The 23,755-nt window shown below is 32.2% G+C and overlaps 1 protein-coding gene across 1 annotated transcript; it reads right to left on the bottom strand.

The window, feature by feature from the left end:
- Positions 1-4,467: 4,467 nt before the first annotated feature.
- LOC128167816 (chromosome transmission fidelity protein 18 homolog) lies at positions 4,468-20,156 on the bottom strand. Its single transcript, XM_052833741.1, has 23 exons — positions 20,071-20,156; positions 19,560-19,796; positions 19,008-19,148; positions 18,463-18,587; positions 18,265-18,348; positions 17,783-17,835; positions 17,265-17,394; positions 16,698-16,877; positions 16,367-16,464; positions 16,072-16,195; positions 15,765-15,880; positions 15,563-15,656; positions 15,314-15,412; positions 15,015-15,142; positions 14,415-14,489; positions 14,172-14,283; positions 13,759-13,929; positions 12,631-12,780; positions 12,002-12,132; positions 10,975-11,059; positions 10,729-10,772; positions 6,019-6,118; positions 4,468-4,718 (listed from the first exon to the last, which is right to left on the bottom strand). Exons 1-23 carry the CDS (start codon positions 20,132-20,134, stop codon positions 4,548-4,550), a joined length of 2,712 nt encoding a protein of 903 aa, XP_052689701.1. The 5' UTR covers positions 20,135-20,156; the 3' UTR covers positions 4,468-4,547.
- Between the last annotated feature and the right edge of the window lie 3,599 nt (positions 20,157-23,755).

Raw genomic sequence — 23,755 nt, 5'->3', positions numbered from 1 at the left:
TTCATTAATTTTGTACGCCGACCCTGTGTTCGAACAGGCATTCATTTATTAACTTCTTCTTATAAAATTAATATAAATTCAACCGACGGAAACCTTTAAAATCTAAGTACTGATTTTTAAATGACATATGTGATAAATTCAGAGGACGAATTTACGTCATCTAGATTTGAAAAAATTTTCAATTCACAGCTTGACTTATCTTTCTGATATTAAACTAGACAGTAATTTAAGTCGCCGCAATTTAACATATATCATAACGTTTTGAACAATGATATCCTTTCAATTCTAAAATGATACTTAAGAATACTTTTAATTGGAATTTAAGTATGTTGATGCCTCATTTTCTATAACACAGCGCCCATTAGAATGTGAGAAGCGCGATGTATTATGTCCTTTGAAAATCTGTACTAAGATTTTAAAGAATTCCTACGTTTGAACTCATATCAATTTGTATAAGGTTTAATCTGATTCATTTACATCTTTATTCGCGAAGGTTTCGCGTTTATTCGCGAAAGTTTCGCGTATTATAGCATAAGTAACGCGTTTATTCGCGAAGGTTTCGCGTTTATTCGCAAAAGTTCTGCGTTATATCGCGAAAGTAACGCGTTTATTCGCGAAAGTAACGCGTTTATTCGCGAAAAAAATATTTTTTTACCTATGAAAATGAGCTTAATAGGCTTTCGTTCACTAAAACATTGTATACATTAAAATCGAAAAAAAATAATTTTTGACCAAAATCGTGAATACGCCCCTTTTAGCCACACTTTTAGCGGTACTCAATTACTACTAATAGTCTTGGACGACACGCAATCATCTTGCTGACTCCGACATAATGTTTAAGGGGAAGTAATCGAGGCAAAGTGAAAATCAGCTGGGGGATAAGCAATATGAAGTCGACGAAAGATGTTATCAAATTTAGTTTACGTTTACTTATGAGAAAAACAATCAATTGCGACAATCGATCTGTCTGTTCAGATATGATGGATTTCTTTTGCGCATAATTCTGAAGGAGGGGGATGGGGCAAGAGGCAATAAGCTCCATGCTTTTTTATCTTCTTGTATGCAAAACTATAGAGTTAAGAATTATCATAATAATTTGGCATATGCCGGTAATATAAAATTATCGCATAATATACAAACCTTGTCATATTCTGATAAATGTTTCGATGAGACATTCTAAGAATAAATACTGCTTCAAAACGGAAACCGTTTCAACAAAATACTTTTCTGTTTTACAGATACATAGTAAATAGAGGTGTTTGATATTGACACAATGGTGTTTAATTAAGCAGCGAAAAAGCCAAGAGTTTTTTATTATACGCAGAATCAACCAACCACTTAGGCATTTAACTTATTCATGTATTAATTTTACATCTATTGTTAACAGTATTTTCGTATAAAAAATATTGTAAAATTAAAAAAGGTTGAGTTTCCTGTGGAAAAAACCCTGCAAAACAAGTGCATTATAAACAAATTCTTTAACCGGTTTAGAATTTTTCAAATTTCACAATATTTGACCCAAATGTGTTTTTAAAATTTTTGGAAAGGTAAAAATTATAAAAGTCAACAGGATTCGAACTCATGACTTGCAGATTCGTATTTTACGCTCTAACCCATTGTACTACGGTGTTGGGTGATAGTTTTTATTTGGAGGGGGGGGGGTTATGAAATATATTTGATTTTGTTTATTTTGATAGGAAGTACGTCGTAATAACACATAACACAATAACTAAACACAGATTTACCTGATTAATCCGCCTTTGAACAAGGAACTCAACAGCTGTCCGCCATTCCAACCAAATTCAATGTGTTCTTCCTTCTCCTATGGGGAAATAAATATACTCCTGTCAACAGAATACTAGTGTATGAAATTGTGATCAGATTGCTAAATAAATTGATGACATGCTCTAAAATATAACATGTCTAAAAAAAACAAATGTGCACACTGTTATCTATACTTTGTATCAATTCAAAGGTAAAAAGTACTTAATTTATCTATATTTAAACTACTATTCACAAGAAATATATAAATTTACCCGCCAAATAAGTTACTATATCGATATATATCCATTTTAATACATCCGATAGTTCATATAAGATCTTTTTTTGAATGATCAATTTACTGAGTAAATATATGGATAAAGCCTGATCATACATACACGTTCACTTGTGTGCATTTGAAATTTTTTTAAAACAATCTTTTATAGGCCTAAACGACTTTTTTCAGCAAGAAAGAGATTCGATTCGAGACTATATATAAAAGTATTTTATTTTATTTGAAATTTCTTAATACATAAGTTGTTTTTCTCATATAAAAGCGATAAAATATGAAATACATGTACTTTATACATGATCTAGATAATAACCCACTGTTTTAAACCTCTATTTTCAAGAAATTGAAAATATACCTCCTCTTAAAAACAACCCCCTTAAAAACATAAATAAAACGAAATTTTTCTGAAATCAATAGCAATTCTTGATTTTCATTTATATTACAAGTGTTTGCATTTTCCCACGTACTAGCCTGCAAACTAGGAAATTTAAACCTTGACTGTATGCATAGCTTACTCCAACATATTTTCATGCACCCAAGAGACAGAATTTTTTTCCTTACCCAGAGGTGGGCTATATCCCTGTAAAACACAGGGAAATCTCCTAAGTAAATCTTATCAGATTAAAACATTACGACTATTAGATTAGTAAGCAACTATGTCGAAATTGATCCGAACCAGAAGAGCGCGGGTGTCAGAAGCAGACGATAATTAGCTCGCTGGATTTGTAAGGGAACCAGCAATTCACCACTTGATCATTTTATCCAATTGCATTTGATTATTTCCCAATAAATGATATAAAACCCATTACAGAATTGAAAATAGCGTCAATAGCACGTGAAAATGATAAAGAATACCCAACACGTTTGGGACCTTCCGACACGCGCGCGCACTGAATTAACGCCATTACGCATCCGTTCTTGTTGAATTTTCTGTCAAAAAACAGGACCGAGGGGCGCGTAAACTTGGGTTACAAGGAAGAAGGGTGTCGCGGCATCACCCCAGCCACACATAAATGCGGACAACCATTGCAGTTTTGGCGGTGCGCCTAAAAGTCGTAATTTCTGGCCGGTGTTAGATGCGTTTTGGTGGAAGTCATAAATGTTGTAATTATTAGATTAGGTTAAGTGGTAAAAAACATTACAAAATTACGCAAGACCGATACGATACATTTAACAGTTTCAAGTTTGGTAGAAACAAGAAGGTGGCAAAAATGGGTTTGTAAAGCACTTCTAGGGTCGGTTTATGATAAAATGAACGTCTAACACAAATTTATACCCCCGTTTTGATGTTTTCTTCTCTGCTGGATACACAGACGATTTATTTCCTTTTATGTCCGTGTTTTCGCAATTCCTTTCTCGAGGCTGACCAAAAAAAATCAGAAGTACGGAAACAAAGAAAAGGGGATCTTGCGATGCTTCGATTTATCTACTAAATAAAACAGCAGAACTTTTATGAAGTTCCTCCACTGCCTCATTTGTGTGGTTGGAATTGCAACACTTTCTGTGTGAAAACCAATAAGCATGTTTACCTGTGGCGCGGTTTTCTTGGGAGTTACCATTTGAAGTCTTAGAATATAGATGACTAAAACAATTATGTTAACAACAGATGTAGAAGTTCTAAGCTTTGCAGGATTCAGTCAGAATTACATTTATAATTGTATGGGTTAGATAAGTGGTTAGATTCCTCTCAGTCTCCCAACAATTGTGACGTCATCTACAAATAGCGTAAATTTTCTTTTGCCTTTAATGATATATAAGGGGTTTTTAAAATGGGCTTCTAAAATAGTCATAACAAATAAACAAACTAAATTCTGTAAAAAAAACCAACAGTAAAATACTGTTATTCAATACTCGATTTGATCTCCATATCCATATTTGAACAAAATAAATAATCCAATGAGCATTATAGACATTAATGTACTCGAAGTTTAGATCAGTTTCATGAAGGCAATCTTACAAACCAATATTGAACACACTGAGGCCCTCTTTAGTTAGCTGACATATTTTTATTGAATAAATTATTTAAACAATGAAATGCTTTCTTAGATGGTTCATGCGGGATATAAAGGTGGCGATCATTGCAGAAAAAATACATAACCCGCGTATGCGGGTTAAGTAAATTTTTTTCTATACATTTTTGTATATTTACATCTTTCTTTTAATAAATTAATAAACTGATTGTAAAAAGTAAGTAAAATCCACTAATTACTGCTAATGTATCAGTACGTTAGCTGAAAGAAACAGCAACAATCGTCTCCTATGAGAATTTGAGTCTGACATTATCATGATTATTTCGTGCATTTAGTGGTCCTGTAGATTTCGACCAATCGATAAACGGGGCGTGTAGATCTCAGTCTGGCTATTTCTATATATGTATATCCTCCCCTACACCACAAGTTAAAAATAAATTAAAATATGGTACCTCTTATTTATTATAAATAATTGATCAATACACACAAGTATGTATAATACTAAATTATATATGTCTAGTTGTTCATAAGAAGTCTTGGACTCTGACGTTCCGTCGGACAGCGTTGGAGAATCCCTCTGTAAAGTGGAACCAGATGTCCGTATTTAACACGTTTTTCTTCTTTTCCTGCTTGTCATCTCTCTGTGCTTCCGGTGTCTTCCTCTTGATGATGCGACCAAAGAAATCTCGTTCAGCCTGGAAACAATTTCCAACATTATAAAATTACAGATATCTGAATGTTATATAAGACATGCATACAACGTTCAAAGCTATAAAGTGAGAAAAACAAATTCTACCAATGTGTTGAAGTTTTGAGTTTCTATTACTCGCCTGTACGTCGAATTTTGGGAAGTAGAAATTATAGATGAGACATAGTAAAAATAATTTTGCACAACAGAGAAATAATAAACGATTAACTCATAAATGCATTGCGACTGTATTCCTTAAAAGAAAACAATATTTGTCTGATTGTGATTCCTAGACATAGTTTAAGCACTCAATCATTTATATCTGAAGAGACAATAGATGTAGGTGTCATATTTCACCTAAAACAACACAAACCAACACCAATTAGAGATGAATTTGACTATATTTTGTGTTGCACCACGTTGAAAAATGAAAGAAAAGTATGTACCAAAATTTTATCTTTTAAGACCAAATATTATCAAATTTAATGAGCTTTTTTCCTCAAACAATGTGAGCTTATTAAGCAAGTTATGTAAATTTATCAGTATTTTTAACAAGAAGGCTAAACCTCCTGGTTATTAATTCCTATATATTTATCTACAAAAAAAAAAGTACATTTATACTTCATATATATTTTGTACAAAACCATTACAATTGTTTATTTTTTCCTCTACTCACATTAAAGTGTAAGTTGTGTATATGTTTGTAATATTCTCTATGTTGTAAACTACAACCAAAGAAAAAAAAAATTAACTGTTCAACACCCCAGTTTAATGGGCTAATTACCAATCCAATCAGTCAGTAGGGGATTAAATCATCAAATTTTCAAAGGTATTTAAATACCCAGAAATTTTGCAACTATTACCTACTTGTAATGTGTGTTTTATAAACTAATGACATTAAAATCAGAAGTTATTAACCACAAGGACAATCTATGATAGAAACATTAACAGAGTGTAGAAGCAATTATTGGGTCAAATAAGGACTTTTTTTTTAATTCGGTTTTGTGTGATAAAATGTAGTAAGTTTATTGAGTGTATCTCTAGCTGTCCTGAGAAAGTGACCTGACTTAAAAGAGAGTCAAATCCTCATAACAGGGCTGTAAAATATAGGCAAACAATAATTATCGGCAAATATGTACAGTAATATCCATAAAATGTACATTCCATACATTCCAAAGAGTTCGCTACAAAATGAAGCTTGATTCCACATGAAAAAATCTGAATGAATTGCTGCAAGTACAGCCATACTTTTGGGTGAATAATGTTTTCATTTTTATGACATGCACAATTTAAAAATTGTCTCTTACCGCTTCTTCTCGACTCATGACTGGTTTCGCTTCCAATCTCTGTAGATGGTTGGGGACAACATCTGAATTTTTCTCCAACTTCTTTTTAGTCTCCTTAGAGCTACAATTATCATAATAAACTAGTAACCAAATGTTAATTTGAAATCTCTTTTAAATATCCATATGAAGCATCTTGACCTCTAACAATGACCATGACCCATACATGTACTGACATTGACCTTTTAATTGGACAAATCTTATAAAGCTGAAAAAGAATAGTCTCCATTAAACTTGTAGTCAGAAACATAGGTAATCACAGATTACAAAGCTCACGGAGACGAGGCATCACCTTTATGAGGCATCACCTGTATAAGACCACCTTTATCATATTACAGTAAAACACGCTTATAACGAAGTCCCAGGGACTGACAATTTAACTTCGTTATAAGCGTAATTCGTTATATCCGTCAAGTTTACAACATGAAATAGAGTCTTGGGGAATGAAATTCACTTCGCTGTAAGCGTCAATTCATTATAAGTGTGTTCGCTATAACCGTGTTTTACAGTATATGAAAATCATACTATTAGTTTATGATCTTGGATATAAATGAATACTGTTTTGACACAATGTTAAATGTTAAACAAGTGAAAAGCTGTCAATGTGACAGCAAACTGGGTTTTCTTTTATGTAAACTGTATCCATAATCCATGTCAACCCTTATCCAGTGAAATGGAGTACCCTACATGTATATGCAACATTTTGCCAAAAAATGACTAAGTTCAAAAGCTAGTATTTTTTTCATAAATGATCGGAAATCAAAATCCTAGCAATATGCACACCTTTGATATATGTACAATTGATCTGTAAAAGAACAACTTCCTATCTTGAGAACTGTAGGAGGAGTTATCCATACAATGAGGGTACCCTATATGCAATATTTTGCCAAAAAATGACTAAGTTCAAAAGCTGGTATTTTTTTCATAAACTATCGGAAATCAAATTCCTAGCAATTTGCACACCTCTGATATATGTACAATTGATCTGCAAAAGAACAACTTCCTATCTAAGAACTGTAGGAGGAGTTATCCGTACAATGAGGGTACCCTATATGCAATATTTTGCCAAAAAATGACTAAGTTCAAAAGCTGGTATTTTTTCGATAAATTATCATAAATCAAAATCCTAACACACCTCTGATATATGTACAATTGATCTGCAAAAGAACAACTTCCTGTCTTGAGAACTGTAGGAGGAGTTATCCGTACAATGAGGGTACCCTATATGCAGGGATGGGGTAATGGTAATTTGTAATGGTAATTGAGTGTAATTAATTACAAATTTTGATGTAATTGGAAGTAATGTGTAATTGGCCACATTTTCAATTACATGTAATGGTAATTTAATTAATTACTTTCCAAAAAGGCATGTAATTCCAATTACTTTTCAATTACTTTCAATTACACACTGATGGACATATAAACATTAAGCTGTCCACTACCCATTTTCCCCCACACAATGGTACATTAGGTCAAGTTCGAAGAGTAGTTAAAAAGCATTGAACTATTATTATATATATCATACTAAATATTTTTCAAAATGGATTTTTTCAATGATTCAATATTTAATGATAAGTTTCCCAAATGTATTTGATGATTTGTTTGATCTCTTTTTTCTTACAAATACTTATTTCCCTTCTTATTAGAATAATTAGTGTGTCAATTATCATTGAGTTAGTTTAAAACATCATTGTTTAATTTACAAACAAAATCAGTGTTATCGAAATTATATAAACTATCAAGCCATGTTTTGTAATTGATAGCCTAAAATACACAGAGCTAAAATGTATGGCTTCAAAATGGTTTAAGTTTTTGATGCCTAACATGTCCACAGGGTATGTTCCCTTATTGCAAACATTTTGATAATTAGGTAGAGAACAACAGGTGTGAATTGTGTTTTGATAACAATTATAGTCTGTCCTCTACCCGAGATTAACCTGTACTTCGGCATTGTATTTACAAAAGAAAAAAAAAATAGTGTATAAAAATGCAAAGGAGAAAGTTTTTATATAATAGTTTTGCATGCAAGAAATACTTTAGTTGACATGGTAGGTGTAGGTTAAGGGATATGACTTTTCAATGTTTATTGAATATCAGGGTGTATGGGACACCTCCTTATTGTGACTACCAGTACCTGCGTTTTAAAATAATCAATAAAAACCAAATATATATTTTTTCTTTCCAAAAATTGTAACTAATTATCAGAATAGTTAGCAAATTCTCAAACAGTGAAATTATTTTGATTATGAGGAAATTTTATTCATTTTATAGATATACCTCCTTAAATGTTTATGTGTTGTATATAAATCATGGTTTTAGTAAGTTTTGATGAAAATGTAATTTGTAATTTAATTAATTACATCTGCAAAGTAATTGTAATTTAATCAATTACATTTGAAAACTCTTGTAATGGTAATGGTAATTTAATTGAAGAATTTAAGCAAGTAATTGTAATTTAATTAATTACTTTCCATTGTAATTGACCCCATCCCTGCCTATATGCAATATTTTGCCAAAAAATGACTAAGTTCAAAAGCTGGTATTTTTTCAATAAATTATCATAAATCAAAATCCTAGCAATATGCACACCTCTGATATATGTACAATTGATCTGCAAAAGAACAACTTCCTATCTTGAAAACTGTAGGAGGAGTTATCCGTACAATGAGGGTATCCTTTTGGCAGCCGCCATGCCCGCCCACCCGCCCGCCCGCCCGCCCGCCATTTTCACCATTTTAATAACTGGATTTTTCCGTTGGAAAACCCGGTTAAAAATTGTATGATTATCATATGTTCATTTCATACGGTATTATAAGATACAATGTTTATCAATACAATTATATAAAATATGATATATATCCTATCATACTTGCAATATATTTCATATAATACAATAAAATACTGTATTAAATAATAATGAGACATGATATTGTAACACATGATATGACATTGTATTGTATTGTATCATATTATACAATATAATGTGATATAGTAAATATTATATAATGCAATATCATATCATACATATTGTATCATATTTTATATTACAATATCATATAATACCATTTCATGTAATATAAATAATAATATATTACATAAACCAATAGCATATTATACAATATTGTCTGATACGATATTATATACACTATATAAATAGTGCCTGTTTGGGAGGGTAACAGTTGAAATTGACACCCCGACTGTTATCCTCCCAAACAGGCACTATTTATTTTGTTATACTGAATGTCTTAATTTTTAAGAAAATTTTACTGCTTTTATATAGGAATAACGTGAATTCTACAGCGAACCGTACATGCATAATTTTCGCGCATGTAACATTTTTTAATGTTACCCGTTGCTAAGTGCGTTGCTAACGCTGAGGGTAATAGAAAATATTATTAACTGCGTCTTAACCAATCAGATTTCAGTATTTAACATGAAAGTATAACAAAATATCATATCATATGATACAATATTATATATTGCAATAACATATTTAACAGTATCATGTGATTAAATAATATATTAATGATACAATATCATATTATACAACATAGTATCATAATAAACAATACTATACATAACAATATTATGAAACAATACCATATCATAAAATATCAAACAAATTGATACAATATTATATTGTATCATCTAACTTTTTACAATATAAGATGATATAATATTGTATCATATTAAACAATAGTGTATCATACCATACAATACTATATCTTAGGAATCATGTTATATCATTTAACAACAAACACATTACCAAGCAGATTTGAGTGAGGTAGATTATTTAGCATCCTTGATAATGGAGATCAGGCTTTGCATCTGAAGCTACCTCTGCGATTCATTTATATTATAGTTTAATCAACTATGCAAGTTTAAAATAGTACTATTATCTATTAAACAAGTGACCTGTTCCAAAAAACGTAACCTTATCCAGCATCCTAAACCTATGGCTCAGACTCAGCATTCAATCCTGTATGGTGCATCATTATCATAAGATGCACCATCCATGCAAGTTTGGTGAAGTTAAGACCAGTAGTAACTATTAAAGATATATTCATCAGAAGGCACCTGCTCCAAAAACTTAAACCAGCTCTCCAAACTTTAACCTCCTCCAGCATCTGAAATTCAGGATTCAGATTCAGCATCCAAGTCTTTGAAGTCCATAAGTAGGTCCCGATGCATCATCCATGCAAGTTTGGTGAAGATAGGACAAGTAATAACTTAGATACAGGACCTGCAACAAAAATTTTAACCAGGTCTGGACACCAACGCCAGGGGTATAGCATAAGCTCCCCCTGACTATGTCTCGGTGAGCTAAAAATTGGTTAAAATTGGGGGCACTGCCGCAGATATATGACCATACCAAATATAGTCCTTTGGACCAGCACTGCCTACCAAATGTTTTTCTTCCCAAATATTACATGTATCTCATGTAACTGGGCCAAGTTTTATTTTTACCAAATAATGAAATAAAATGTTGACTACTTGTAAAAAATAAGCATCCTATAAATAAAATCAATCTGAAAATACAATGTATAAATTTCTTATGAATTACACATTACTGCAGTGTATGATACCAAAATTGGGGGGTGTTTTTTTTTATTCATGTCTTATTTCTAACTAGAATAAGTGAATCATTAGTACATACAGAGTAATATAATTTACCTTAGACCTGGAGTCTCATTTCTTCTTAACCTTTCTAAACCAATCTAGAAATGAATTACCAAAAACAAATAATAAAGAACAGTATGAAAATTTTAAAATGTTTATTTAAAGGGAAAAATTACAATGGACTGAAAAAGGAAATGAAAAATAATTAACCTATTTCAATCATTCATAATGAATCCATTAAGGATCTGTTTTGGTCCCATTTCACACTTGCAAGTAAATCTACAAGTATAATGTACACACCTCTCTTGAGATCAGCTGCTTGGCAGCATAAGTCAGCTGTTTGTGTTGCTTCATTCCCGTGAATCTAGCCACCTCCTCCATGTTTCTGTTAAAAAAATCATGTTTTTTAATACCTATTTTTGAAATTTAAAGTTATACAAATGCGTCTTACTACAAGTATTAGATATGCACTGAATGTCATTTCCACCTATGTTGCAAAACAGAGTAAAAGAGAAATTGTTCTGAACTTTTTTCTAATTCGTTTTTGATTGAAATTCTATTGCGTATACAAATTTTTCGTGCCTCAAATTTATGATTTCTAGTGCTAGATAAGTTCATAATACATGTACTTAAAAGTTTTATGGGAATTTTTCCAGCGGTACACTTTACTAGTGATAAAAAAAATAGTCAATTATTTACTTTTACTGGTATCACTCGGGGTATCAGTGCTTCCAAAAGAAGAACTATCGGCACTGTTTACAGTCATAAACCTTTCATTATGTACACAGATACTTAGACATAAGGACTGGGTCAAATCAAATTAACAAAGCATTAGGCTTTAGAAGGGAAGAGTAATGCCAGGTCTATTGTGTATCAGATCTCACACCAACCACACATAAGTAGGTTTTACGTGTTATATTACTTCACAGTTCTTTCTGTTGCCAATCAAACAATCATCTATTTTATGTCAGATCAGGGAACTAGAGAGAGTGTAAAAGATGACTTGATTCTTCAAGATTTTCCCTCTAGATCAAAATAATTCAAAAACTCAAACAAAAAAAATTCATTGGTGAAATTTGATTTCTGAATAATTCATTATTCGTGTTTATATGTACTGTTAAGGATATTTTAACAATGTTAAAAGCTGAAATATCACAAAACTTCAAAATTTTTGAAGACAGCCAAGATGCATAAGGTGTTAATGAAATATAGTCTGTTTGTGGCTGCATGATGTTTTCAATTTTTTTAACTCTCTCTCTTTCTCTCTCTCTCTCTCTCTCTGATATCCCTATCAATACTTGTGGTAGAGTATATATATACAACATACGGGTCTAGGACATAAGTGTACTGTCCCTCTGGTGTTTTCTCCTGGTTGTAGGTCATGTTGTAAGCAATCATTGTCCTGATCAGCTGTGCTAAATCTTCCTTCTCCTTCACACTGTATAACTGGGTGTTGACCTAGAAATTTGTTAAACACAGATCTCTTGTGATTATACATGTATACAATACGCACATGTAAAACAGAACTGTGGTTTCATTAAATATTCGAGGGTATCAATTTTGGTGGATTCAATGAAAATCAGTTTCGAGGATACGTAAATTTGTGGCCAATTATCCTATCAAATCAAAATGTAAGTAAACATCGCACTGAACATTTAATTTTGTGGATATACTTAACAATGAAATCCATGAATATTGGTATTCAACTTATATTGATGAAATCACAGTATTTGAATTCATACTTAAAACTTTCGCCTGGTATTTAATCCCTGACAAAGGGTTAGAAAAAAAATTCATTTAAAATGTTCCTTGTTAACTAAAACAACATTAAAACATGTCACCACAAATATATTGTGACTACATCTTTTAAAAATAATACTATAATCAAATCTTAGCAGTTTTTTAAATTGACAAATAAAATGAATAAATTTTAAACTGATTTTGTGTACTACTGACAGGCCGGAGGTTTGGCTGTATGATTTCCAGCAGAGGGGGAAGGATCTCCATGACAACGTCTGTTTCATTGACAAACATGCGGACTGAGGGCAGCATGTCGGACATCAGCGAGGTCACCAAGTTTCCACTCTTCTGTCTCTGTAAGAAAGCCTGCAACAAGAACTTGCAATCTTAAGGTCTTTCGATTGTCGTGTGACGTCATTGTGAGCATTCCGGAATATTTTACCGTTATCGGTTATAATAATAGTGTTATGTGGTGCATAGTTTTGCCAATATTTCTTGATTTATACTTGTGTTTAACACATTGTAAGCTATGTAAAGTGAAATGACACCAATGTTTAACAATTCATAGAGAGTAGTTTGAGTTGAAATCGCTGAATTCAATGAAAAACTGATAAAACCGTATATAGGCAAACTTGACAGAGACCACAATTCATAATTTTTTACCAGGCAAGGTAAACATTTCTTTGCAGATTTCGATAGGATATATAATGAATTACAAATGTACCAATTTTCAGTGAGTTTGAACCATTATTTCAAAAGTTATAGACGTTTTATGTTGCTAAACTGTACTTATTCATGGTTGAAAAATCGTATCAAAATGCACTGTAAATGTGATAGCTTTCATACTGACAATTTTTAAATGGCCTTAAAATGTTAAAATACTTAAAATAAAGGATTGCGATTAATTTCTTTTAAAAATTGCTTTATTATATCGAAATTAGTTAAAATAAATGTGATGTTTGATAAGAGAGCAGTCGTTGCTATAACTGTCCTGATAGTGTACCTGTGTTAGCTCCTACAGCATGAACAAAATATTTGCAACATACCAATATTTAACTTCAATTTGATTGTTTGCATATTAATCATCAAATTTAAACAAAAATTACACAGATTAAACCATAAAAACATCGAGGGTGGAGAAACCTTAAACAACACATACTTTATAATTAGTAAGATTCTATAGGCATTACATCAAGTTGGTTAACATGACAACAAATTGAATTTTCATGCAAATTTTATATACATGTATGATCTATAGTCAAGTGATCTGACAGAAATCAAATGCATTTTGAAATCTAAAAGCATAGAACTGACTTGACCAAGTAAATGCTAACTTGTACTCACATCTTGATCAGCATGGGGATATTGAATTCTTTGAGTCTGATTGGTAGCAAACAAAAGGTGAAAGGTCACTGTTATGTAGGGTATGTAAGGCATGATGCTGTAGTTCTGGGTTGATGATATCTGGGAGTTCAAGAGGTCAGTGAAACACAGCCAATCATTGGCTAGCACCAGCTATAACATTGGAGTTGAAGGCTTTAATAAGTTGATACAAACAATATAACTTTCTACAAAATCAAAATAAATTTTTATGCATATCTTTGAATGTTTTAAAAGAGATGCAGGAACACAAACATAAGATGTCCTAGCCTTTGAAGTTAACATCTAGGATATCAAATAAGAAATATCTTGGATATCTAATAAGAAAATAACAATGGAAGTTAAATTTCACAACCCTCACATTTAAGTAAACTTACCCCTTCCATTTTAGGATCTTTAAACTTGCATTCTAAGTAATTTTCAAACATCCCTTGAATAAGCTTTGAGTATTCTCCTGTGCAGTGTGCAGCATGTAGAACATTCTTAAACCTTCACAACAAAGAACATTTTTAGTGAAATTCAAATGAAAAAGAAAGAAAAAATGCCTGCGTAATTTAAGCTCTTCATAATTCACCACAATTCAATTCTACAAATGTAAACCTAATCCAACCTAAACCTACCTTGATTCTAGAGAAAGATTATCATTCTTTTTCCAGTCTTGTCCTTGAATATCATGTAAACTTATAAATTTGTTTCTGAAAAAAAAATTGAAACAGATTATTAAAATTCAACTCATCAGATCACTTTTTGTAAGACTATAAATACATGTAAATGTGCAACAAAAGATATTTGTGAAACACTTATGCCCCCCCCCCCCCCCCCTTGAAGATCTCTGTGAAGAAAATGAATGGAAACTGCAAATAATTGGAATTATTCGAAGTCCAAGGGGCATAATTCTGTCAAAAATTGCTCCATCATACCCAATATCAAACTCGACCTAGATTTCATATAATAAACCTGTTTACCAAGTTTCATTGTAGTAGGTGCAACATCTGCAGAGAAAATGAACAGACACTGATATTGGACCAACAGAGAGTTTGAGCAACCAACAGATAGCAGCAAAGCAATATGCCCTCTCTTCTTTGAAGGAGGTCATAAAAACTTACAAGGTAATTGCTCCCTGCTTGTATTGCAAGACTAATATTCTTTGGGATTATTCAAAGTCCAAGGGGCATAGCTCTGTCAAAAATTGCTCCATCATACTTTGGATTTCAACTTACTTTTTTTGTCTTGGCAGTGAGAATATCTCGTACCACATTGAGAACAAACTTTTGTTGGAATCTTTCTGGCCAACATTCATAGTTTGGACAGTCCTCATTGTCAACTCTTTTTTCTGTCTAAAGCAAAACTAGAAAAAAAAAAGCAATAAAGAACATTATTGTTGAAAAATGCTGATCAATGATAATGAACACTAAAATTTTAAAACCCAACAGGGAAATAATGAAGTTGCATTCTAAATAAATTTGCGCTCTGCAATCTTCATTATTTTTATAACAGTGAGGAAGATTTGCTGACTTACTTGCAGTGTATTTATACAGGACCTGATGTCGTTTTCTGTCTTGTTACACAGGGCCAGCAGTGTGTTCAGATCTGTCCTCAAACTCTGCGACTTTGCTACCTATCAATGCAAATCCAAGAGAATTCTAATTTTTCACAATATTGAATTGATTTAAAAATTAACTTTTACTTTTGTACATATCTCATTACAGACAAATGGATTTATTTTCATTTATGGGGTCTTTTTTTACATGGTAAAGCTATCATTCACCTCTGAGAGTCTACTGGCCAGTCTGGCTGGTTCAGTCTGCGGAAAATTAATCACCAAAGCATTCATTCTCAGTTGTCTCAAGGCTGGAACATACCTGGTAAATACAGGTGAAAATTGAAATATTTTAATGGTTGTATAATTTTAAATATGAAATTGCGTTTAAAGTCTTCAAACAACATTTCACAGGAAAATGCACGCTCACTGATCATTGCAGATACAAATAATGGGCCGGAGAAGAATGCCCTCATCCTTCTTCTTCTTTTTTTGGCCTGGTTCATCTGATCTTTTCACAAAATTCAAAAGAATGTTGATGACGGCCTGAAAAATTAATATTTCCTCTTTTATTTAAAATAAAAAACAGGGTTAAGCACATCAAGTAATGAAAATACAAGAACACTGTCACTATTAAACAGTGACAATGTTTAAGATAAATCTCTAAGAGTGCAGCACATTATCTGTATTCTTTTGTATGCTAAGAGGTAAATGTTCACATGATAAATTTATCTCACCTGAGGTGACCCATCAATTTCATCAATCACCAGACAGTTGGGTCGGGGGTCCGATTCTAACACTGACTTCATCTGAGTTGCGGCCTCTAGTTTGGTTTTGAACACATCAGCACTTCGGTCATCACTGGTATAAAAACAGGAAATTGAAAAAACGTGCCAGAAAAAGTATGAATACATGTATTATTAATAAAATATTTAATCAACTCAAAATTTCTTCTGTTTTCTATATCTGTTGGATTATAATCACTGCAAAATTTTGAAATCTTTCATATGCACAATTATATAATATGAGTACCTAGCATTCATTTCCACCACATTGTAGCCACAGTGTTTTGCTATAATATGTGCCAGAGTTGTCTTTCCTAAACCAGGTGGTCCATTCAGGAGCACAATCTGTAAAGTAACCCTTTGTTGATCAGTTACTGAATACAATGAGATAAAAAGTTAAAATTTTAGTCAAAAGTATTTACTTCATTTCAAAAGTGATTTAAAACAATATTAAATTGCATGTAACATTTTTTTTTTACAAAAGATTATCACAGAAAGAATATTTACTGATTTAAGCTAAAGAGCATAATCACTATTTTTTTTAGATATAAACTTAGATGGAAGAAAAAGATACAAACTTTCTGCACTGGTCTGTTATGTTTATCCAATTCATCAATGACTTCCGGTAAAAATTTCTTCTTTTTTTGTTCTTTCTCTTTTCCCTTTTTGGACATTTCCTTCTTCTTTAATTTGACATCTTTTCCAAACACCACATAATCCCAAAGCTTTAACCAGTGTAACAAAGTCCTATTTATAGACTGAAACAAGCAAAAGGACCTTCAACATTTTCAATGACCACAAACTTTGCTTATTTGACATTTGCATAAACTGTATTCATTTATACTGTTTGTTTATGCATTTAAACTTCCAAATATACCAACTAACTACGGTAATAGAAATACTGTATTTGTAAAATTGAAGATTGGTTTTTCTGTCTAAGCTACTGGTATCTTAAATATTGATAAAGGTGTTCATAAATGTCAGATTTGATATGTATTGTAATGGGTTGTAGACTCAATATGATAATCTAATATAAATATTCCAGAAAATATAGCATCTGTCGTATATGCATGGCTGTCACACAAAGTACATTGTTGTCTGTTTTATAATTAAGGCAGTAAATCCAGACAGGTATCTATACTGACCTCGTCACTCAGGAGATCTGTGTAGGTCTTGGGGGCAAACTTCTCCACCCACAGCAGTTTCTCTGCTTCGTGGTTCACTGCTTTCTCTGCCTCATCATCTTCATCTTCACTCAGTCTCTCCGACAAGTCCCTGTTTGGTAAATGATGTTTTCTGTATCAACTATCCTATACATGTAAACAGTACCTCATCTTTCTAAACACAAAGCTCTTACTTCTTCATAACATTTAATATGAAACAAAAGACACATGTATATCTAATGGACATGAGAAAATGTGACCATCATCACTTACTGTTGTATTCTGCTATTGGCTAAATCACAAATTAGTTTTTATAACATAATATTACATAAATGTCAAAAAATAATGTGTGTCAAAAAACCTATCAATTGCTAAATATTACATTTAACATTTGTAGTTTAAATATGACTGTGCAGCCAAGTGACTTATATTTCATAGCAGAAAACTAAATAAGAAGATATTTTACTGTTTGTAAAAATACGTTCTTTTCATTAATGTACCTGTTGATTTCCTGTGTAAGCATTTCTGCCTCTGCCATTAATTTTTCTTGTCTCTGTAGAAAAAGCAATATATATAAAAAATAAGCAGTACGTAACACAACTCAAAAATCATAATGAACTTATATGTACATTTCTTCACCAAGAAGCTTTGTATTTATACAATGTTACACGTAAATATCTAAGTTGTATATAAAAATACGAAATCTCATATTATAAATACAGTCAAACTTCGTAATATCAAACTAAATGGGATTGTTTAAAACCTTTGAGATATCTGAGTATTCGAGATAGAAGGGTAGAAGGGTTAAATACTAAAAAATTAGTGGTTGGGACTTGAAAAATCACTTTGACATATCATTTGTATTTGAGATATCAATGTTTGAGATATCGTGGTTCAAATGTTTATCTTTATACAAAGATTTTTCTGAAAAAAAAAAAATAAACCATTGATTTCTTGTGGTGTTAAAAATTAAAATTTTTACCAGTTTCTCTGCTTGTTCGCGCAGTGTCTCATAAGAAACCGAGAGAAGCTGGCTTGTTTTCTTTCGTTTTCCAATATCTTCGAACTGAAAAACAAATTCAACAACACATTATCATCAATATTAAAGAGCCATGCTATGAAAATGTATCATCAAACTTTGTAAACATAGCTTTGTTTTGACAAAACACAAAAAGTTTACCTCTTTTGTCATAGCTATTTCATCTTTGAGTTTTATATAAAACCTTTCTCCATCTGAATTTGTTGTGCACATGAAATCTCCACTTGGGATTCTTTTGTGAACTCTAGGTCTCTCTAAATCATAATCTACATGAACATATACAAAAATACTTTAATAAGGATCCTATCTCCTCCATGAGTATGTTCATGAAAGTACTTGTATATCTATTCAAACTAGTATTCCTACTAAATATGAAATAGTATTCATAACATGTTGAGTACATATTCAATACTTTTTTTATTTTCAGACAAACATAAAAGAGTAATCTTATAAGGGCTTCTCATTTCAATGCAAGTCTCTTAAAACTACATATATTATATCAAATAACATGAAAATAAAAGTTACAATAATTTCAAAAATGAAAATTGATAATCTAAATAAAATTATTAATGACTTAAATGAAATCGAATTCATCAAAATATGCTTAATTTTAGCTTGCTGGGTAATAAGTTCCTGGGGGTTTTGTGTAGGTATTAAAAGAAAATTTATCAATTTAGTGAATTTACCATCTATCAAATCAGTAGTTTTTCTTTCTCCATTCTGATGAGTATACTGCCTGCGTATGTCAGTTATTCTTTTATCTATCCCATTAACAGGAGGAGGAGGAATATCAAATGCATCAGTTCTAGCTTTCTTATTCTGTCTCTCTGTAAATTAAGTTGGTATTTCAGTACATGTATTTCCTATTGCGATAAAATGTAAAATCAACATAATTTATTGAGTAAATGCTTTGTCCTTTTTTCATGTAAATTAATTGACATTACAGATATCTGTTAAAAAACATAACACTGAAATTTTTGCTTGTTAATCATGCGTTAATTATGGTTGAAAAGAATAAATGAGCATTAACTTGGGGTGGAATGCTGCACAATTATTTTCCACATTATGGATCATAGTACACGGTATTCTGGAATATTATCTCCCTTGTTTAAGGACACAGTGCTTCTGCTACAGAAAATGTTCTCTACATCAAAAAATCTTGCTGATTCAAAAATATTATTGTTAACTAAACTGAATATTTTGATATATGAACACTGTATATTAAAGAAATACATTACTTAATGTTGGGAAATCTTCATCCTGATCCGACCCTGACAAGTTGGCATACTCGTCTTCACTTCGGAGCCTTTTTTCTGACCGCGGATGCGTTCCATTTGACAATCTGCCACCATTTGATGGTTTCTCTGGACTGTCAAACGGTTCTATAGCACTTGAATTAAGGTCTTTTGCAGTCTTAACATTAGGGCTATCAAATTTTAAACTTCTCTTTGGCTTGCATGGTGAATAATTGGGTGCTGTAACAATTCAAAGAAATGAAAATAAATAATGATAGCATGAAAATTATGTAAATAAATTTATTTGATTGTTTGTGGTGATTTACATACAACATATAGACTTTTAATAACAGCCCCAGGAAATACTTTCCACCAGCATTGAACGAAAAACACTGAATCACTCTGTGAACTGATGAACACTGTTTATATGAAGAAATTTAAGCATCAAAGATAAAACTTTTCTAATCTCTCACGTTAAACGGAACTGTTAATATTTTTAAATTACAATACATACGTTCAAAATCTTGAAGAGCATCTAATTCATCTGCATATTGTGAATCAAAATCATAATCGTCCATTTCAACTTCTCCCGCGTTTTTGTTTACTCGAAAACCAATTATCGTGATAACGAACCCGATCAAAAATTAAAATCTCTCTCTCTCTCTCTCTCTCTCTCTCTCTCTCTCTCTCTCTCTCTGAGAGAATTTTTTGAAATCTTGGCACTGTATAAATATTTATCCGGTACCTTTTTCCGATCTAGGAAGATGCATACAAAAACAGGTAAAATACCACACAGAAAAGGGTTTTATCCACACAAAAAAAATATAAAATATAAATGTGGAAGTAATTTGCAAGAATGTAACAAATGTAGTCATTCGATCCTATTTTATGAATCAATATGGCAACTAAACAATGCACTCAATACACAAATTAATATTTAGGTATTTCGACTATCAATTGACGTAATGTTTTTATTCCTGAATGGTTTACGATATCGGCATTAAGTGTTATGCGATTCACGGTTTTGTTAATATTTCTTGATTCTAAGCTGTGTTGTAACGCATTAAAAGTTATGTAAAAAAAAAAATCAATAATTTAGAAAGCTGTTTCAGTGAAAATCGAGGAATTCAAAGAAAAATTTAGGCATTCTTCTTATTCAATTCAATTCAGTTTATTCACTCAAACCATGAAATGTTACATGAGGTCAAACAGTATAAACAATTAAAATGTCAGAAGTACATTTTATATATTAGGAAATATATTAATGAAATGTTATTTTCATTACTAAAATTTTCTTCAAAATCTTGTATATTTGCCCTTTTGACGAGTCATTAATTTCACTTGACCATTTTTTTTTTATATATTGGTCTTGTAACCTTTATTTTACAATTGCATGCAGAAATCCACTTTACATTTACAGCATTTTGTTCAGACCAAATATTTGAAAAACCAAATATATCTTAGATATTTTTAACACCTGCAATCCATGAGTTGTTATTATTTCCCCTTTGGTATTAAAGGACCAGAAAGCTATATAAAACAGTGTAGCAGGTCAGTGCCGTATAGGTTTTTATCAGTACTTCGCGTTGTGTTTATTTTTGTTTTTAGGACTGAGTTTGACCTCTACATTACTAAACTTTACTAAATTATAAATAAGGTATGAAAACGACTTTACTCTCAATATAGATAAACCAGATATAATAAACCAAACCCAAAGTAAATGAAAACCAAGATTAACAACCCTTTAAAAATTTATTATAACAAAATAAGAACACAAGGCAATAGCATATACTTAAAATCCCCCAACCTTAACAGGAACCTTAAATAGACAGACGAGACGGGCCGGGACTCAGGAGAAAAGTAGCTAGCGAAACCAGCTGTCCCCCTCCCTCTCTCTCTCAGGAGAAAAGTAGCTAGCGAAACCAGCCGTCTCCTTCCCCTTCTCTGCTTCAGGAGAAAAGTAGCTAGCGAAACCAGCCGTCTCCTTCGTCAAATAAGGACTTACACGGCTTTATACATGGGACAGAACAATAGACAAATGTCATTAACGTTATTGGCTATCGTATAAAGTGGGCGTTACCAAAGTAATAGAATAAATCACATCGGGATCGAAATACTAATAATAACAAATATAAAACGAAATCCCGATCTACCACACCCCCCCCCCCTTAAAGACAAATGCTATGCATTTGACTAAAATCAAGTGGTGCATTTCAATCAAATTCCCTAAAAAACATACATACAAAATAAGCAAAACATAATCAGGTGAATATGTCACATTGCTAAGTTCACTTCACAAGTCTTCATGGTCCTCAGCAATCACTAATTGGAACACATTCCAGAATATAATACTATGGGTATAACACAACATTTACACACGATTAACACAATAATCACGGATATCGCTGATTCCAGGGTGAACACAGTGGATACCGGTATAACATCAGATATTATGAAGGCGATCAGACACTTGAAATGTATCGAGTTGAATGTATCAGGTTTCAGTCCATTTCCAAATCTCACATTAGCCAGCCTGGTGTCTGGATAAACTGCTATAAAACTGGTTAATACGTGGTCTGAAAAATCAAAAGAATTATTAATAATCATGTCATAAATATCATAACTGAATCCATATATCAAATCAGAACACAGAACACAGAACACGGAACTTTACAGTACATTAAAGTATTATGTGTACACGGGTTATTATAACATGCATACTATCCCAGTTTTGTCAACAAGATCGACAGAGGATAGTTACTGTTAGACTAACCTACTAGATTTACGCGTGTTTAAAAATCTATTAAATTTTACAAAAAAATTTAATTTAGTTTATAAGCCACAAGAATAAACAAATCAACGAACACGAAAATGAAAACTAGGTTTAAACGACGTGATATGCTACAGCGCTCCAACTTTCAACTGACATTGTTATATACATGTGTAAAACACATTTAGCCAATTCCCTTCGGATGCTCGGGTCGGCAGTAAGGATACTGGGCTGACGGGCTTGTACATAGAAGTAGTACACATGAACGACAACTGTAAGGGGATTTCACCGCTCAGACAAGAAATAACTTTACCAGGGGGAACAGTTCTTCCATCGAGCTTCCATTTCAGGACAGAATTCGCCATGTGCTCGTTCTCTCTCTTTTCTGGTAAATCTGAACAAGTCTGAGAGTTTGGTATAAATACATTTGCTTCGGGGTTCAACGTTGACAACACTACATAATCACTTAAATTGGAAACTGTTTCAGTCTGTAACTCAGTGTCAGAACACTCGGATTTATTACATGTAGAACTGGACTTAAAGTCAACAGGCACATTGTGTGTTTTAGTAACTTCCCCAAGACATACATTTTCTTCGGAACATTTAATTTTACCTGGCGTTTTACCAGTTTCTGTTTGGTTCTGCGACTCTACCTCGAATGGTCGACTGTGTTCGGTAAGGTTTGAACGGCCTGAAACTAATGACCCGACCATGGCATTAGTCCCTGAAGGTTTTTCGAGAGTAAGAGTTGTTTCTAACGAGCTTGAATTTTCAGAACAATGACCAACCAGATGGCACGATTTACTGGTAATATTCTGTGAAAAGATTTGGCAATCAGACATGTTTGAATTCTGTAAAGACTCAACTTCATCAACAAAATGTTTACAAAACGCTTTCTGAATTTCTTCCCTAATAAATGCTTTTAAATTATTAAAATTGGTGTCACTTGTGTGAACTGAAACAGGCATTTGGTTTGCGACAAAAGTACTTACGACACTCTCATATTCTATTGCCAGTCCTATCGCTTTCTCAATTGTGGAGGGATGTTAAACTGAACATGCTTTTGCATATCAATATCCTCTAAACCAAAGATAAACTGGTCAACAATATGAGGTTCTAAGTATTTATAGGGAATATGTGGATATGATTTTAAGGCAAACCTTTTTAAAGCATAACCAAAATCTTCGACTGTTTCCCCATTTTGTCTACGCGCTGTTTTAAACTCAACTTGGTAAGCTTTCATGTTTTCTCCGGGATTGAAATAGTTTTTACAAATTTCTTTTAAAACATCATAATTGTCAGACTTTGTCACAGGAATTTCGGATAACACATGTCTTGCAGATCCCCGTAAACTCATAATAAGCTGACTTGCACATTCTCTCTTACTCCACCCATTCCACTTAGCAACCTGTTCAAACTGAATGAAAAA

This window comes from Crassostrea angulata, chromosome 10, assembly GCF_025612915.1.
Source record: "Crassostrea angulata isolate pt1a10 chromosome 10, ASM2561291v2, whole genome shotgun sequence".
Classification (NCBI taxonomy): Eukaryota; Metazoa; Mollusca; class Bivalvia; order Ostreida; family Ostreidae; genus Magallana; species Magallana angulata.
Note: the sequence above shows the minus strand (reverse complement) of the source record. Positions and strands in the feature narration are given on the sequence as shown.

Coding starts and splice junctions, on each gene's coding strand:
- LOC128167816 (XM_052833741.1), bottom strand. CDS start 20,134: ATGGACGATTATGATTTTGATTCACAATATGCAGATGAATTAGATGCT. Junction 16,878..17,264: donor CAGATCTCCTGAGTGACGAG/GTCAGTATAGAT, acceptor TGCTTGTTTCAG/TCTATAAATAGGACTTTGTT. Junction 15,881..16,071: donor AAATTGATGGGTCACCTCAG/GTGAGATAAATT, acceptor TTAATTTTTCAG/GCCGTCATCAACATTCTTTT.